At 42.5% G+C, this 19,893-nt stretch overlaps 1 protein-coding gene across 1 annotated transcript in view; it reads right to left on the bottom strand.

The window, feature by feature from the left end:
* Positions 1-19,893, bottom strand: part of axl (AXL receptor tyrosine kinase) — a 96,242-nt gene that overhangs the window by 63,129 nt on the left and 13,220 nt on the right. Inside the window, exon 5 of the mRNA XM_036962127.2 lies at positions 3,700-3,896. Coding sequence (XP_036818022.2) covers positions 3,700-3,896 — 197 coding nt within the window. The remainder of the gene's footprint in view (positions 1-3,699; positions 3,897-19,893) is intronic.

Genomic DNA, 19,893 nt, shown 5'->3' with positions numbered 1-19,893 from the left:
ACAGAATACTGACAGTGTACAGATAGACTAATAACAAACTACAGACAGACTACAGACAGACTACAGACAGACTACAGGCAGCCTACTTACAGACTACTGACATACAGACTACAGACTGACCACTGAAAAACAGACTCCAGACAGACTAGTTACAGTCTACAGATAAACCACTGACAGATTATCGACAGAATACAGACATATTACAGAAATACGACTGACGGACTGATGACAGACAGTCTGCAGACAGACCACTGACAGTCTACAGGCAGCCTACTTACAGACTACTGACATACAGACTACAGACAGACCACTGAAAAACAGACTCCAGACAGACTAGTTACAGTCTACATACAGACTACAGATAAACCACTGACAGATTACCGACAGACTACAGACATATTACAGAAATACGACTGACGGACTGATGACAGACAGTCTACAGACAGACCACTGACAGTCTACAGACAGACTACATAGAGACCACTGACAGTCTACAGACAGTCAACAGACACACTACAGACCACTGACAAACTACAGACAGACCACAGACAGGCTACTGACATAGACTACAGACAGCCTACTGAAATATCACGGACGGTCTACGGACAGACTACTGCCAGTCTACAGACACACTACAGTGCCTTGCGAAAGTATTCGGCCCCCTTGAACTTTGCGACCTTTTGCCACATTTCAGGCTTCAAACATAAAGATATAAAACTGTATTTTTTTGTGAAGAATCAACAACAAGTGGGACACAATCATGAAGTGGAACAACATTTATTGGATATTTCAAACTTTTTTAACAAATCAAAAACTGAAAAATTGGGCGTGCAAAATTATTCAGCCCCCTTAAGTTAATACTTTGTAGCGCCACCTTTTGCTGCGATTACAGCTGTAAGTCGCTTGGGGTATGTCTCTATCAGTTTTGCACATCGAGAGAATGACATTTTTTCACATTCCTCCTTGCAAAACAGCTCGAGCTCAGTGAGGTTGGATGGAGAGCATTTGTGAACAGCAGTTTTCAGTTCTTTCAACAGATTCTCGATTGGATTCAGGTCTGGACTTTGACTTGGCCATTCTAACACCTGGATATGTTTATTTTTGAACCATTCCATTGTAGATTTTGCTTTATGTTTTGGATCATTGTCTTGTTGGAAGACAAATCTCCGTCCCAGTCTCATGCAGACTCCATCAGGTTTTCTTCCAGAATGGTCCTGTATTTGGCTCCATCCATCTTCCCATCAATTTTAACCATCTTCCCTGTCCCTGCTGAAGAAAAGCAGGCCCAAACCATGATGCTGCCACCACCATGTTTGACTGTGGGGATGGTGTGTTCAGCTGTGTTGCTTTTACGCCAAACATAACGTTTTGCATTGTTGCCAAAAAGTTCAATTTTGGTTTCATCTGACCAGAGCACCTTCTTCCACATGTTTGGTGTGTCTCCCAGGTGGCTTGTGGCAAACTTTAAACGACACTTTTTATGGATATCTTTAAGAAATGGCTTTCTTCTTGCCACTCTTCCATAAAGGCCAGATTTGTGCAATATACGACTGATTGTTGTCCTATGGACAGAGTCTCCCACCTCAGCTGTAGATCTCTGCAGTTCATCCAGAGTGATCATGGGCCTCTTGGCTGCATCTCTGATCAGTCTTCTCCTTGTATGAGCTGAAAGTTTAGAGGGACGGCCAGGTCTTGGTAGATTTGCAGTGGTCTGATACTCCTTCCATTTCAATATTATCGCTTGCACAGTGCTCCTTGGGATGTTTAAAGCTTGGGAAATCTTTTTGTATCCAAATCCGGCTTTACACTTCTTCACAACAGTATCTCGGACCTGCCTGGTGTGTTCCTTGTTCTTCATGATGCTCTCTGCGCTTTTAACGGACCTCTGAGACTATCACAGTGCAGGTGCATTTATACGGAGACTTGATTACACACAGGTGGATTGTATTTATCATCATTAGTCATTTAGGTCAACATTGGATCATTCAGAGATCCTCACTGAACTTCTGGAGAGAGTTTGCTGCACTGAAAGTAAAGGGGCTGAATCATTTTGCACGCCCAATTTTTCAGTTTTTGATTTGTTAAAAAAGTTTGAAATATCCAATAAATGTCGTTCCACTTCATTATTGTGTCCCACTTGTTGTTGATTCTTCACAAAAAAATACAGTTTTATATCTTTATGTTTGAAGCCTGAAATGTGGCAAAACGTCGCAAAGTTCAAGGGGGCCGAATACTTTCGCAAGGCACTGTACTTACAGACTACTGACAGACAGGCGACTAATAGACTACGGACAAACTACAGACAAACGACTAACAGACTACTGTCAAACTACAGACAGATTACTGACAGATCAATGACATTCCACAGACAGACTACTGACATTCCACAGACAGACTACTGACATTCCACAGACAGACTACTGACATTCCACAGACAGACTACTGACATTCCACAGACAGACTACTGACATTCCACTGACAGACTACTGACATTCCACAGACAGACTACTGACATTCCACAGACAGACTACTGACATTCCACAGACAGACTACTGACATTCCACAGACAGACTACTGACATTCCACAGACAGACTACTGACATTCCACAGACAGACTACTGACATTCCACAGACAGACTACTGACATTCCACAGACAGACTACTGACATTCCACAGACAGACTACTGACAGACTACTGACAGGCTACAGACAGACTACTGACAGGCTACTGACAGGCTACTGACAGACTACTGACAGGCTACTGACAGACTACTGACAGGCTACAGACAGACTACTGACAGGCTACTGACAGATTAGCAGATTGATGTGTTTATTGACAGGGAGCTCAAACACTAAAGGGAAATCTGCACTACGCACAGGTTTGTCAACCGCACTGCAAAGTGTAGTGTTCCAATTTAAAAGTCAAAGTTATAGAGGTTACCAGATTTTTTCTACTTTTACATTTTTCATATTTCTGCAGAATGGAATTTCCCTGTCCCGTCTTACCTGTATGATGCAATGGGTTATGGGTAATAACCTGTATGATGCAATGAGTTATGGGTAATAACCTGTATGATGCAATGGGTTATGGGTAATAACCTGTATGATGCAATGAGTTATGGGTAATAACCTGTATGATGCAATGGGTTATGGGCAATAACCTGTATAATGCAATGGGTTATGGGTAATAACCTGTATGATGCAATGGGTTATGGGCAATAACCTGTATGGTGCAATGGGTTATGGGTAATAACCTGTATGATGCAATGGGTTATGGGCAATAACCTGTATAATGCAATGGGTTATGGGTAATAACCTGTATGATGCAATGGGTTATGGGCAATAACCTGTATGACGCAATGTGTTATGGGTAATAACTTGTATGGATGCAATGGGTTATGGGTAATAACCTGTATGGATGCAATGGGTTATGGGTAATAACCTGTATGGATGCAATGGGTTATGGGTAATAACCTGTATGGATGCAATGGGTTATGTATTTTTGGGTTCTACATGGACCCCAAAAGTTCTAACTACAACCAAAAATGGTTCAACCTGGACCCAAAAAGGGTTTATCTCATGGGCACAGTCGAAGTACCCTTTTGGAACCCTTCTTTCTAAGAGTGTGGGTAATTACCTGTATGGTGCAGTGGGTTATGGGTAATTACCTGTATGGTGCAGTGGGTTATGGGTAATTACCTGTATGGTGCAGTGGGTTATAGGATAGACTCCTCCAAAGCCAGGTTCCCAGGAGAGGAGCAGACTAGAGTTGGTGACGTCAACAGCCCTGACTCTCTGGGGCTGGGATGGCAGGACTGTGATGGTCCCAGAGCCTGATGTCGCCACTCCTTTACGGTTGTGCGCCTCACAGGAGAAAGTACTGGTTCTGTTCAGACCTGGAGGAGAAAACAGAAAAACACACCTCAAATTAGGGGGCGGGGGGGCTAGGGGGGGGGGGGGGTTGATAGAAGCAGCACAGTTGTGCATTTCATAATGTTTAATTGTACTTTAACTGGGATCAGAGAGTTGGGACTGGTGCTCCTCTCTTCAACAGCTTGGTTACAGAAGAAGGGAGCGACAGAATGAGTGCTCCTCTCTTCAACAGCTTGGTTACAGAAGAAGGGAGCGACAGAATGAGTGCTCCTCTCTTCAACAGCTTAGTTACAGAAGAAGGGGGCGACAGAATGAGTGCTCCTCTCTTCAACAGCTTGGTTACAGAAGAAGGGAGCGACAGAATGAGTGCTCCTCTCTTCAACAGCTTGGTTACAGAAGAAGGGAGCGACAGAATGAGTGCTCCTCTCTTCAACAGCTTGGTTACAGAAGAAGGGAGCGACAGAATGAGTGCTCCTCTCTTCAACAGCTTGGTTACAGAAGAAGGGAGCGACAGAATGAGTGCTCCTCTCTTCAACAGCTTGGTTACAGAAGAAGGGAGCGACAGAATGAGTGCTCCTCTCTTCAACAGCTTGGTTACAGAAGAACGGAGCGACAGAATGAGTGCTCCTCTCTTCGACAGCTTGGTTACAGAAGAACGGAGCGACAGAATGAGGTACTTTGCTTGGGAGAAACCAACCAGGCAACACATAGGCGTAAAAAGGGAACTGCAGACGTCATTCAAACCCAGAACCCCGACTCAACAGAATCTAGTGTCTGAGCTGTGGTCGGATGAGGGGAAGGTCAGGCTTAGTTCAGGTTAGGATTAAGTTAAGAGTTTGGCATCAAGATTACAGACAGCTTTGTGATCTGGGTGTAGACGCTGATAGAGAACACAGAGGGTAGATGGGTGTAGACGCTGATAGAGAACACGGAGGGTAGATGCTGATAGAGAACACAGAGGGTAGATGGGTGTAGATGCTGATAGAGAACACGGAGGGTAGATGGGTGTAGATGCTGATAGAGAACACGGAGGGTAGATGGGTGTAGATGCTGATAGAGAACATGGAGGGTAGATGGGTGTAGATACTGACAGAGATCATGGAGGGTAGATGGGTGTAGATGCTGATAGAGAACACGGAGGGTAGATGGGTGTAGATGCTGATAGAGAACACGGAGGGTAGATGGGTGTAGATGCTGATAGAGAACATGGAGGGTAGATGGGTGTAGATGCTGATAGAGAACATGGAGGGTAGATGGGTGTAGATACTGACAGAGATCATGGAGGGTAGATGGGTGTAGATGCTGATAGAGAACACGGAGGGTAGATGGGTGTAGATGCTGATAGAGAACACGGAGGGTAGATGGGTGTAGATGCTGATAGAGAACACGGAGGGTAGATGGGTGAAGATGCTGATAGAGAACACGGAGGGTAGATGGGTGTAGATGCTGATAGAGAACACGGAGGGTAGATGGGTGTAGATGCTGATAGAGAACACGGAGGGTAGATGGGTGTAGATGCTGATAGAGAACACGGAGGGTAGATGGGTGTAGATGCTGATAGAGAACACGGAGGGTAGATGGGTGTAGATGCTGATAGAGAACACGGAGGGTAGATGGGTGTAGATGCTGATAGAGAACACGGAGGGTAGATGGGTGTAGATGCTGATAGAGAACACGGAGGGTAGATGGGTGTAGATGCTGATAGAGAACACGGAGGGTAGATGGGTGTAGATGCTGATAGAGAACACGGAGGGTAGATGGGTGTAGATGCTGATAGAGAACACGGAGGGTAGATGGGTGTAGATGCTGATAGAGAACACGGAGGGTAGATGGGTGTAGATGCTGATAGAGAACATGGAGGGTAGATGGGTGTAGATGCTGATAGAGAACACGGAGGGTAGATGGGTGTAGATGCTGATAGAGAACACGGAGGGTAGATGGGTGTAGATGCTGAATACATGAAATGACTGGCACATGTTTTCTGTCTGTGTGTGTGCCAGCATTTATTGCCCCTTCAATTGACCCCCCCCCCCCCGTGTGTGTGTGTGTGTGTTTGTGGATGTGTACCTGCGTGTGTAGATGTGTGTGGGTGTGTTAATGGCGTGTTTTGTTGATCTGAGAGCCAGTGTATCTGGGTGAGATCAGATGGGACCAGCAGGCTCGGGGTTAAGGATCTGGGTGAGATCAGATGGGACCCACAGGCTGGGGGTTAGGGATCTGGCTGAGATCAGATGGGACGCACAGGCTGGGGGTTAGGGATCTGGGTGAGATCAGATGGGACCCACAAGCTGGGGGTTAGGGATCTGGTGAGATCAGATGGGACCCACAGGCTGGGGGTTAGGGATCTGGGTGAGATCAGATGGGACCCACAGGCTGGGGGTTAGGGATCTGGGTGAGATCAGATGGGACCCACAGGCTGGGGGGTTAGGGATCTGGGTGAGATCAGATGGGACCCACAAGCTGGGGGTTGGGATCTGGGTGAGATCAGATGGGACCCACAGGCTGGGGGTTAGGGATCTGGGTGAGATCAGATGGGACCCACAGGCTGGGGGTTAGGGATCTGGGTGAGATCAGATGGGACCAGCAGGCTGGGGGGTTAGGGATCTGGGTGAGATCAGATGGGACCCACAGGCTGGGGGTTAGGGATCTGGGTGAGATCAGATGGGACCCACAGGCTGGGGGTTAGGGATCTGGGTGAGATCAGATGGGACCCACAGGCTGGAGGTTAGGGATCTGGGTGAGATCAGATGGGACCCACAGGCTGGGGGTTAGGGATCTGGGTGAGATCAGATGGGACCCACAGGCTGGGGGTTAGGGATCTGGGTGAGATCAGATGGGACCCACAGGCTGGGGGTTAGGGATCTGGGTGAGATCAGATGGGACCCACAGGCTGGGGGTTAGGGATCTGGGTGAGATCAGATGGGACCCACAGGCTGGGGGTTAGGGATCTGGGTGAGATCAGATGGGACCAGCAGGCTGGGGGGTTAGGGATCTGGGTGAGATCAGATGGGACCCACAGGCTGGGGGTTAGGGATCTGGGTGAGATCAGATGGGACCAGCAGGCTGGAGGTTTAGGGATCTGGGTGAGATCAGATGGGACCAGCAGGCTGGAGGTTTTGGGGGAGGAAGCATGCTGAGGAGTGTAAATCAGGAATAGAGAGAGCTCAGCGTAGAACCACGCCTGGTTCTCATTGAAGGGGCCCCTCTAGAGGGGCAAACATGCTGAGCGCTGACACACACACACACACACACTCTCTCTCACACTCACACATGCATGTTGACACACTCTCATACTCACACACACACACGTTGACACACACACACGACACGCTGACACATGCTGACATTCAGTAGTGAATGAGTCCTCTCAGATAGTGACTCATTGGGGTACTCAAAAGCGAACACACACACACACTGGGGGGGGGGGGGGGGGGGGGCAACTGAAGGGGCAAAACATGCTGACACACACAGACACACACAGACACACACAGACACACACAGACTGAAAACATGTGCCAGTCATTTCATTAATGGTGCACTAAAACACACTACCACAACTAAAACACACTACCACAACTACAACCACTAAAACACACTACCACAACTAAAACCACACTACCACAACTACAACACACTACCACAACTAAAACACACTACCACAACTACAACACACTACCACAACTACAACACACTACCACAACTACACAAACACTACCACAACTAAAACACACACATAAAACACACTACCACAACTAAACAACACACTACCACAACTACAACACACTACCACAACTACAACACACTACCACAACTAAAACACACTACCACAACTAAAACAACTAAAACACACTACCACAACAAATAAAACACACTACCACAACTAACAACACACTACCACAACTAAAACACACTACCACAACTACAACCTCACAACTAAAACACACTACCACAACTAAAACCACTAAACACTACCACAACTAAAACCACTAAAACACACTACCACAACTACAACACACTACCACAACTACAACACACTACCACAACTAAACTAAAACACACTACCACAACTAAAACCACTAAAACACACTACCACAACTAAACCACTAAAACACACTACCACAACTAAAACACACTACCACAACTACACACTACCACAACTACAACACACTACCACAACTAAAACCACTAAAACACACTACCACAACTAAAACACACTACCACAACTACAACACACTACCACAACTACAAACACACTACCACAACTCAACACACTACCACATCTAAAACTCACTACCACAACTAAAACACACTACCACAACTAAAACCACTAAAACACACTACCACAACTATAAAACACTACAACACACTACCACAACTAAAAACACACACCTAAAACCACTAAAACACACTACCACAACTAAACAACACACACTACCACAACTAAACACACTACCACAACTACAACACACTACCACAACTAAAACCACTAAAACACACTACCACAACTAAACAACTAAAACACACTACCACAACTAACACACTACCACAACACAACACACTACCACAACTACAACACACTACCACAACTACAACACACTACCACAACTACAACACACTACCACAACTACCACACTACCACAACTAAAACCACTAAAACACACTACCACAACTACAACACACTACCACAACTAAAACACACTACCACAACTACAACACACTACCACAACTAAAACCACTAAAACACACTACAACAACTAAAACAACTAAAACACACTACCACAACTACAACACACTACCACAACTAAAACCACTAAAACACACTACCACAACTAAAACACACTACCACAACTAAAACCACTAAAACACACTACCACAACTAAAACACACTACCACAACTAAAACACACTACCACAACTACAACACACTACCACAACTAAAACACACTACCACAACTAAAACCACTAAAACACACTACCACAACTAAAACCACTAAAACACACTACCACAACTAAAACACACTACCACAACTACAACACACTACCACAACTAAACACACTACCACAACTAAAACCACTAAAACACACTACCACAACTAAAACCACTAAAACACACTACCACAAAACTAAAACCACTAAAACACACTACCACAACTAAAAACACACTACCAGAACTAAAACCACTAAAGAACACTACCACAACTAAAACACACTACCACAACTAAACACACTACCACAACTACAACACACTACCACAACTAAAACACACTACCACAACTAAAACCACTAAAACACACTACCACAACTAAAACCACTAAACACACTACCACAACTAAAAACACATGACCACCAGCACACACTACCACAACGAAAACACACTACCACAACTAAAACCACTAAAACACACTACCACAACTAAAACCACTAAAACACACTACCACAACTAAAACACACTACCACAACTACAACACACTACCACAACTAAAACCACTAAAACACACTACCACAACTAAAACCACTAAAACACACTACCACAACTACAACACACTACCACAACTACACACACTACCACTATACAACACACTACCACAACTAAAACAACTAAAACACACTACCACACACACCACTAAAACACACTACCACAACTACAACACACACACACTACCACAACTACAACACACTACAACAACTAAAACACACTACCACAACTAAAACACACTACCACAACTAAAACAACTAAACACACTACCACAACTAAAACCACTAAAACACACTACCACAACTAAGACAATGAAAACACACTACCACAACTACAACAACTAAACACACTACCACAATGAAAACACACTACCACAACTACAACACACTACCACAACTAAAACAACTAAAACACACTACCACAACTAAAACCACTAAAACACACTACCACAACTAAAACAACTAAAACACACTACCACAACTACAACAACTACAACACACTACCACAACTACAGCACACTACCACAACTACAACACACACTACCACAACTACAACACACTACCACAACTAAACACACTACCACAACTACAACACACTACCACAACTACAACACACTACCACAACTAATACACCACCCCAACTACACACACTACCACAACTACAACACACTACCACAACTACAACACACTACCACAACTACAACACACTACCACAACTACAACACACTACAACAACTAAAACCACTAAAACACACTACCACAACTAAAACACACTACCACAACTACAACACACTACCACAACTACAACACACTACCACAACTACAACACACTACCACAACTACACACACTACAACAACTAAACCACTAAAACACACTACCACAACTACAACACACTACCACAATGACAAGCACACTACCACAACTACAACACACTACCACAACTAATACACCACCATACCACACACCACCACAATGAAAACACACTACCACAACTAAAACACACTACCACAACTAAAACCACTAAAACACACTACCACAACTAAAACAACTAAAACACACTACCACAACTAAAACAACTAAAACACACTACCACAACTAAAACCACTAAAACACACTACCACAACGAAAACACACTACCACAACTAAAACACACTACCACAACTAAAACACACTACCACAACTAAAACACACTACCACAACTAAAACCACTAAAACACACTACCACAACTACAACACACTACCACAACTAAAACACACTACCACAACTACAACACACTACCACAACTAAAACACACTACCACAACTACAACACACTACCACAACTAAAACACACTACCACAACTACAACACACTACCACAACTAAAACCACTAAAACACACTACCACAACTAAAACCACTAAAACACACTACCACAACTAAAACAACTAAAACACACTACCACAACTACAACACACTACCACAACTAAAACCACTAAACACACTACCACAACTAAAACCACTAAAACACACTACCACAACTAAAACCACTAAACACACTACCACAACTAAAACACACTACCACAACTAAAACACACTACCACAACTAAAACACACTACCACAACTAAAACCACTAAAACACACTACCACAACTAAAACACACTACCACAACTACAACACACTACCACAACTACAACACACTACCACAACTAAAACACACTACCACAACTACAACACACTACCACAACTACAACACACTACCACAACTACAACACACTACCACAACTAAAACAACTAAAACACACTACCACAACTAAAACCACTAAAACACACTACCACAACTAAAACAACTAAAACACACTACCACAACTAAAACCACTAAAACACACTACCACAACTAAAACACACTACCACAACTAAAACACACTACCACAACTAGAAACACACTACCACAACTACAACACACTACCACAACTACAACACACTACCACAACTAAAACACACTACCACAACTAAAACCACTAAACACACTACCACAACTAAAACACACTACCACAACTACAACACACTACCACAACTAAAACACACTACCACAACTAAAACACACTACCACAACTAAAACACACTACCACAACTACAACACACTACCACAACTAAAACCACTAAACACACTACCACAACTAAAACACACTACCACAACTAAAACACACTACCACAACTACAACACACTACAACTAAAACAACTAAACACACTACCACAACTAAAACAACTAAACACACTACCACAACTAAAACACACTACCACAATGTAAACACACTACCACAACTACAACACACTACCACAACTACAACACACTACCACAACTAAAACCACTAAAACACACTACCACAACTAAAACAACTAAGACACCACCAGCAACTAAAACCACTAAAACACACTACCACAACTAAAACACACTACCACAACTAAAACACACTACCACAACTAAAACAACTAAAACACACTACCACAACTAAAACACACTACCACAACTAAAACACACTACCACAACGTAAAACACACTACCACGCAACCAAACACACTACCACAACTAAAACACACTACCACAACTACAACACACTACCACAACTAAAACACACTACCACAACTACAACACACTACCACAACTACAACACACTACCACAACTACAACACACTACCACAATGACAACACACTACCACAACTACAACACACTACCACAACTAAAACCACTAAAACACACTACCACAACTAAAACAACTAAAACACACTACCACAACTAAAACCACTAAAACACACTACCACAACTACAACACACTACCACAACTACAACACACTACCACAACTAAAACAACTAAAACACACTACCACAACTAAAACCACTAAACACACTACCACAACTACACACACTACCACAACTACACAACACACTACCACAACTAAAACAACTAAAACACACTACCACAACTAAAACAACTAAAACACACTACCACAACTAAAACAACTAAAACACACTACCACAACTAAAACAACTAAAACACACTACCACAACTAAAACCACTAAAACACACTACCACAACTAAAACCACTAAAACACACTACCACAACTAAAACAACTAAAACACACTACCACAACTAAAACCACTAAACACACTACCACAACTAAAACACACTACCACAACTACAACACACTACCAGAACTACAACACACTACCACAACTACAACACACTACCACAACTAAAACACACTACCACAACTAAAACCACTAAAACACTACCACAACTAAAGCAACTAATACACTACCACAACTAAAACACACTACCACAACTACAACACACTACCACAACTAAAACACACTACCACAACTAAAACCACTAAACACACTACCACAACTAAAACCACTAAAACACACTACCACAACTAAAACCACTAAACACACTACCACAACTAAAACCACTAAACACACTACCACAACTACAACACACTACCACAACTACAACACACTACCACAATGACAAGCACATGACCACAACTAAAACACACTACCACAACTACAACACACTACCACAACTAAAACACACTACCACAACTAAAACCACTAAAACACACTACCACAACTAAACACACTACCACAACTACAACACACTACCACAACTACAACACACTACCACAACTACAACACACTACCACAACTACAACACACTACCACAACTAAAACACACTACCACAACTACAACACACTACCACAACTAAAACACACTAAAACAACTAAAACACACTACCACAACTAAAACAACTAAAACACACTACCACAACTAAAACCACTAAAACACACTACCACAACTAAAACACACTACCACAACTACAACACACTACCACAACTACAACACACTACCACAACTACAACACACTACCACAACTAAAACACACTACCACAACTAAAACACACTACCACAACTAAAACAACTAAAACACACTACCACAACTAAAACAACTAAAACACACTACCACAACTAAAACACACTACCACAACTAAAACACACTACCACAACTAAAACCACTAAAACACACTACCACAACTACAACACACTACCACAACTACAACACACTAACACAACTACAACACACTACCACAACTAAAACAACTAAAACACACTACCACAACTAAAAACATCTAAAACACACTACCACAACTAAAACAACTAAAACACACTACCACAACTAAAACCACTAAACACACTACCACAACTACAACACACTACCACAACTAAAACCACTACAACACACTACCACAAACTACAACACACTACCACAACTAAAACCACTAAAACACACTACCACAACTAAAACAACTAAAACACACTACCACAACAAAAACAACTAAAACACACTTCCACAACTAAAACACACTACCACAACTACAACACACTACCACAACTACAAGAACTAAAACACACTACCACAATGACAACACACTACCACAACTAAAACACACTACCACAACTACAACACACTACCACAACTAACAACTAAAACACACTACCACAACTAAAACCACTAAAACACACTACCACAACTAAAACAACTAAAACACACTACCACAACAAAAACCACTAAAACACACTACCACAACTACAACACACTACCCACCACACACACTACCACAACTAAAACAACTACAGCACACTACCACAACTAAACAACTAAACACACTACCACAACTAAAACAACTAGACACACTACCACAACTAAAACCACTAAAACACACTACCACAACTACAACACACTACCACAACTACAACACACTACCACAACTAAAACCACTAAAACACACTACCACAACTAAAACCACTAAACACACTACCACAACTAAAACACACTACCACAACTAAAACACACTACCACAACTAAAACACACTACCACAACTAAAACACACTACCACAACTACAACACACTACCACAATGAAAGACACTACCACAACTAAAACACACTACCACAGCTAAAACACACTACCACAACTAAAACACACTACCACAACTAAAACACACTACCACAACTAAAACACACTACCACAACTAAAACCACTAAAACACACTACCACAACTAAAACACACTACCACAACTACAACACACTACCACAATGAAAACACACTACCACAACTAAAACACACTACCACAACTAAAACACACTACCACAACTACAACACACTACCACAACTAAAACCACTAAAACACACTACCACAACTAAAACACACTACCACAACTAAAACACACTACCACAACTACAACACACTACCACAACTAAAACAACTAAAACACACTACCACAACTAAAACAACTAAAACACACTACCACAACTAAAACACACTACCACAACTAAAACACACTACCACAACTAAAACACACTACCACAACTACAACACACTACCACAACTACAACACACTACCACAACTAAAACCACTAAAACACACTACCACAACTAAAACAACTAAAACACACTACCACAACTAAAACCACTAAAACACACTACCACAACTAAAACACACTACCACAACTAAAACACACTACCACAACTAAAACAACTAAAACACACTACCACAACTAAAACACTACCACAACTAAAAACACTACCACAATGGAAAACACACTACCACAACTAAAACAACTAAAACACACTACCACAACTAAAACACACTACCACAACTACAACACACTACCACAACTAAAACACACTACCACAACTACAACACACTACCACAACTACAACACACTACCACAACTACAACACACTACCACAACTACAACACACTACCACAACTACAACACACTACCACAACTAAAACCACTAAAACACACTACCACAACTAAAACAACTAAAACACACTACCACAACTAAAACCACTAAAACACACTACCACAACTACAACACACTACCACAACTACAACACACTACCACAACTAAAACAACTAAAACACACTACCACAACTAAAGCCACTAAACACACTACCACAACTACAACACACTACCACAACTACAACACACTACCACAACTAAAACAACTAAACACACTACCACAACTAAAACCACTAAACACACTACCACAACTAAAACCACTAAACACACTACCACAACTAAAACACACTACCACAACTACAACACACTACCACAACTACAACACACTACCACAACTACAACACACTACCACAACTAAAACACACTACCACAACTAAAACCACTAAAACACACTACCACAACTAAAACCACTAAAACACACTACCACAACTAAAACACACTACCACAACTACAACACACTACCACAACTAAAACACACTACCACAACTAAAACAACTAAAACACACTACCACAACTAAAACACACTACCACAACTACAACACACTACCACAACTAAAACACACTACCACAACTAAAACCACTAAAACACACTACCACAACTAAAACCACTAAAACACACTACCACAACTAAAACCACTAAAACACACTACCACAACTACAACACACTACCACAACTACAACACACTACCACAACTACAACACACTACCACGAAAACACACTACCACAACTACAACACACTACCACAACTAAAACACACTACCACAACTAAAACCACTAAAACACACTACCACAACTAAAACACACTACCACAACTACAACACACTACAACAACTACAACACACTACCACAACTACAACACACTACCACAACTACAACACACTACCACAACTAAAACACACTACCACAACTACAACACACTACCACAACTAAAACACACTAAAACAACTAAAACACACTACCACAACTAAAACAACTAAAACACACTACCACAATGAAAACACACTACCACAACTACAACACACTACCACAACTAAAACACACTACCACAACTAAAACCACTAAAACACACTACCACAACTAAAGACACTACCACAACTAAAACAACTAAAACACACTACCACAACTAAAACAACTAAACACACTACCACAACTAAAACACACTACCACAACTAAAACACACTACCACAACTAAAACCACTAAAACACACTACCACAACTAAAACAACTAAAACACACTACCACAACTAAAACCACTAAACACACTACCACAACTACACACACTACCACAACTACAACACACTACCACAACTACAACACACTACCACAACTACAACACACTACCACAACTACAACACACTACCACAACTACAACACACTACCACAACTAAAACAACTAAAACACACTACCACAACTAAAACATCAAAACACACTACCACAACTAAAACAACTAAAACACACTACCACAACTAAAACCACTAAAACACACTACCACAACTACAACACACTACCACAACTAAAACCACTACAACACACTACCACAACTAAAACAACGAAAACACACTACCACAACTAAAACACACTACCACAACTACAACACACTACCACAACTAAAACACACTACCACAACTACAACACACTACCACAACTACAACACACTACCACAACTAAAACCACTAAAACACACTACCACAACTAAAACAACTAAAACACACTACCACAACAAAAACAACTAAAACACACTTCCACAATGAAAACACACTACCACAACTACAACACAACTACAACTACACACTCTACACACTACCACAACTAAAACACACTACCACAACACACTACCACAACTAAAACACACTAACCACTAAAAACACACTACCACAACTAAAACAACTAAAACAACTAAAACACACTACCACAACTACAACACACTACCACAACTAAAACACACTACCACAACTAAAACACACTACCACAACTAAAACACACTACCACAACTACAACACACTACCACAACTAAAACACACTACCACAACTACAACACACTACCACAACTAAAACACTAAAACACACTACCACAACTAAAACACACTACCACAACTAAAACACACTACCACAACTAAAACCACTAAAACACACTACCACAACTAAAACAACTAAAACAACTAAAACACACTACCACAACTACAACACACTACCACAACTACAACACACTACCACAACTAAAACAACTAAAACACACTACCACAACTAAAACACTTTCCTTCAATGTGATCGAACACAGGGACACAAGGCCTATTTGTTATGTAGTTCCTAAGTTGTTCCCATGTTCCTAATTTCCTAAGTTGTTCCTAAGTTGTTCCCATGTTCCTAAGTTGTTCCCATGTTCCTATGTTCCTAAGTTGTTCCTAAGTTGTTCCTAAGTTGTTCCTATGTTTCTAAGTTGTTCCTAAGTTGTTCCTATGTTCCTATGTTCCTAAGTTGTTCCTAAGTTGTTCCTAAGTTGTTCCTATGTTTCTAAGTTGTTCCTAAGTTGTTCCTATGTTCCTAAGTTGTTCCTAAGTTGTTCCTATGTTCCTAAGTTGTTCAAATGTTCCTAAGTTGTTCCTAAGTTGTTCCCATGTTCCTAAGTTGTTCCTAAGTTGTTCAAATGTTCCTAAGTTGTTCCTAAGTTGTTCCTATGTTCCTAAGTTGTTCCCATGTTCCTAAGTTGTTCCTAAGTTGTTCCCATGTTCCTAAGTTGTTCCCATGTTCCTAAGTTGTTCCTAAGTTGTTCCTAAGTTGTTCCTAAGTTGTTCCCATGTTCCTAAGTTGTTCCTAAGTTGTTCCTAAGTTGTTCCTAAGTTGTTCCCATGTTCCTAAGTTGTTCCCATGTTCCTAAGTTGTTCCCATGTTCCTAAGTTGTTCCCATGTTCCTAAGTTGTTCCTAAGTTGTTCCTAAGTTGTTCCCATGTTCCTAAGTTGTTCCTAAGTTGTTAAAATGTTCCTAAGTTGTTCCCATGTTCCTAAGTTGTTCCTATGATAACTAAGCCACACAGTGTGTTGTGTTGTCCGGAGAGGACCATGCCTTCATTGTTGTGGTCCGTGTAACGCCAGAAAGAGGACAGGGGTGAGAGCTATGAGAGAGGGAGGGAGCGGAGGGAGGGAGGGAGGGAGGGAGGGAGGGGGAGGGAGGGAGGGAGGGAGGGAGGGAGGGAGGAGGGAGGGAGGGAGGGAGGAGGGAGTGAGGGAGGGAGGGAGTGAAGGAACGTGAGGAGGCAGGGAGGGAGGAGGAGGGAGGGAGGGAGGGATGGAGGGCTGACCACTGACTGTGTGGGTGAATGAACAGAACATCACGAGGTTGCAACACACCAACCCCTTCTCTTTCTCTCTTTCCTTCCCCAATATCTCCGATCCCCTTTGGTCAGCACATCTCAACCCCTGACAGCAGCCTTCTCTCTCTTCCTCTCAGAGCTGCTGTTCATCCGTAGGCCCGGGAATCCGTGACTGGAGACCCGACTCATAAGTTCAATATGAGTCACGTTCAAGGTATATTAGTGGCCCATCGACTTTAGACTCACGCCGCTATTACAACAGTCTATTTGATGTCATCGACGTGAGCTTGAGAACCGTAAATGATTTGTGAATAGGAAATACATGTTTTTTTTTCCATGACAACTTTAAACAAGCTATTTTAGATTGACCAAAGTAGATATTTTCAAATACATGCAACTTAAAAATAAAAAAAATGTTATATCACAACATTTTGATTATTTCGATGTTTGAGCAACCTTGGTGCTGGAGGGTGAGGGCTGACTGACTGACTGCAAATGGCCGTGTCGGTTGGATACAGACTCAAAGCCATATCTCTATACGGCCCTATTGACTGACTGATTGTGTGATGTGGCTGGGTGACTGACTGACTGTGTGATGTGGCTGGGTGACTGACTGACTGTGTGATGTGGCTGGGTGACTGACTGACTGTGTGATGTGGCTGGGTGACTGACTGACTGTGTGTTGTGGCTGGCTGACTGACTGACTATGATGTGGCTGGCTGACTGACTGTGTGTTGTGGCTGACTGACTGACTGTGTGATGTGGCTGGGTGACTGACTGACTGTGTGTTGTGGCTGGGTGACTGACTGACTGTGTGATGTGGCTGGGTGACTGACTGACTGTGTGATGTGGCTGGGTGACTGACTGACTGTGTGATGTGGCTGGGTGACTGACTGACTGTGTGTTGTGGCTGGGTGACTGACTGACTGTGTGATGTGGCTGGGTGACTGACTGACTGTGTGATGTGGCTGGGTGACTGACTGACTGTGTGATGTGGCTGGCTGACTGACTGTGTGATGTGGCTGGGTGACTGACTGTGTGATGTGGCTGGGTGACTGACTGACTGTGTGATGTGGCTGGGTGACTGACTGACTGTGTGATGTGGCTGGGTGACTGACTGTGTGATGTGGCTGGGTGACTGACTGTGTGATGTGGCTGGGTGACTGACTGACTGTGTGATGTGGCTGGCTGACTGACTGTGTGATGTGGCTGGGTGACTGACTGACTGTGTGATGTGGCTGGGTGACTGACTGACTGTGTGATGTGGCTGGGTGACTGACTGACTGTGTGATGTGGCTGGGTGACTGACTGACTGTGTGATGTGGCTGGGTGACTGACTGACTGTGTGATGTGGCTGGGTGACTGACTGACTGTGTGA

The sequence above is a fragment of the Oncorhynchus mykiss genome, chromosome 24 (genome assembly GCF_057628025.1).
Source record: "Oncorhynchus mykiss isolate SJ-2025 chromosome 24, ASM5762802v1, whole genome shotgun sequence".
Classification (NCBI taxonomy): domain Eukaryota; kingdom Metazoa; phylum Chordata; class Actinopteri; order Salmoniformes; family Salmonidae; genus Oncorhynchus; species Oncorhynchus mykiss.
The sequence above is the reverse complement of the archived record's forward strand: the minus strand, read 5'-3'. Positions and strand labels throughout refer to the sequence as shown.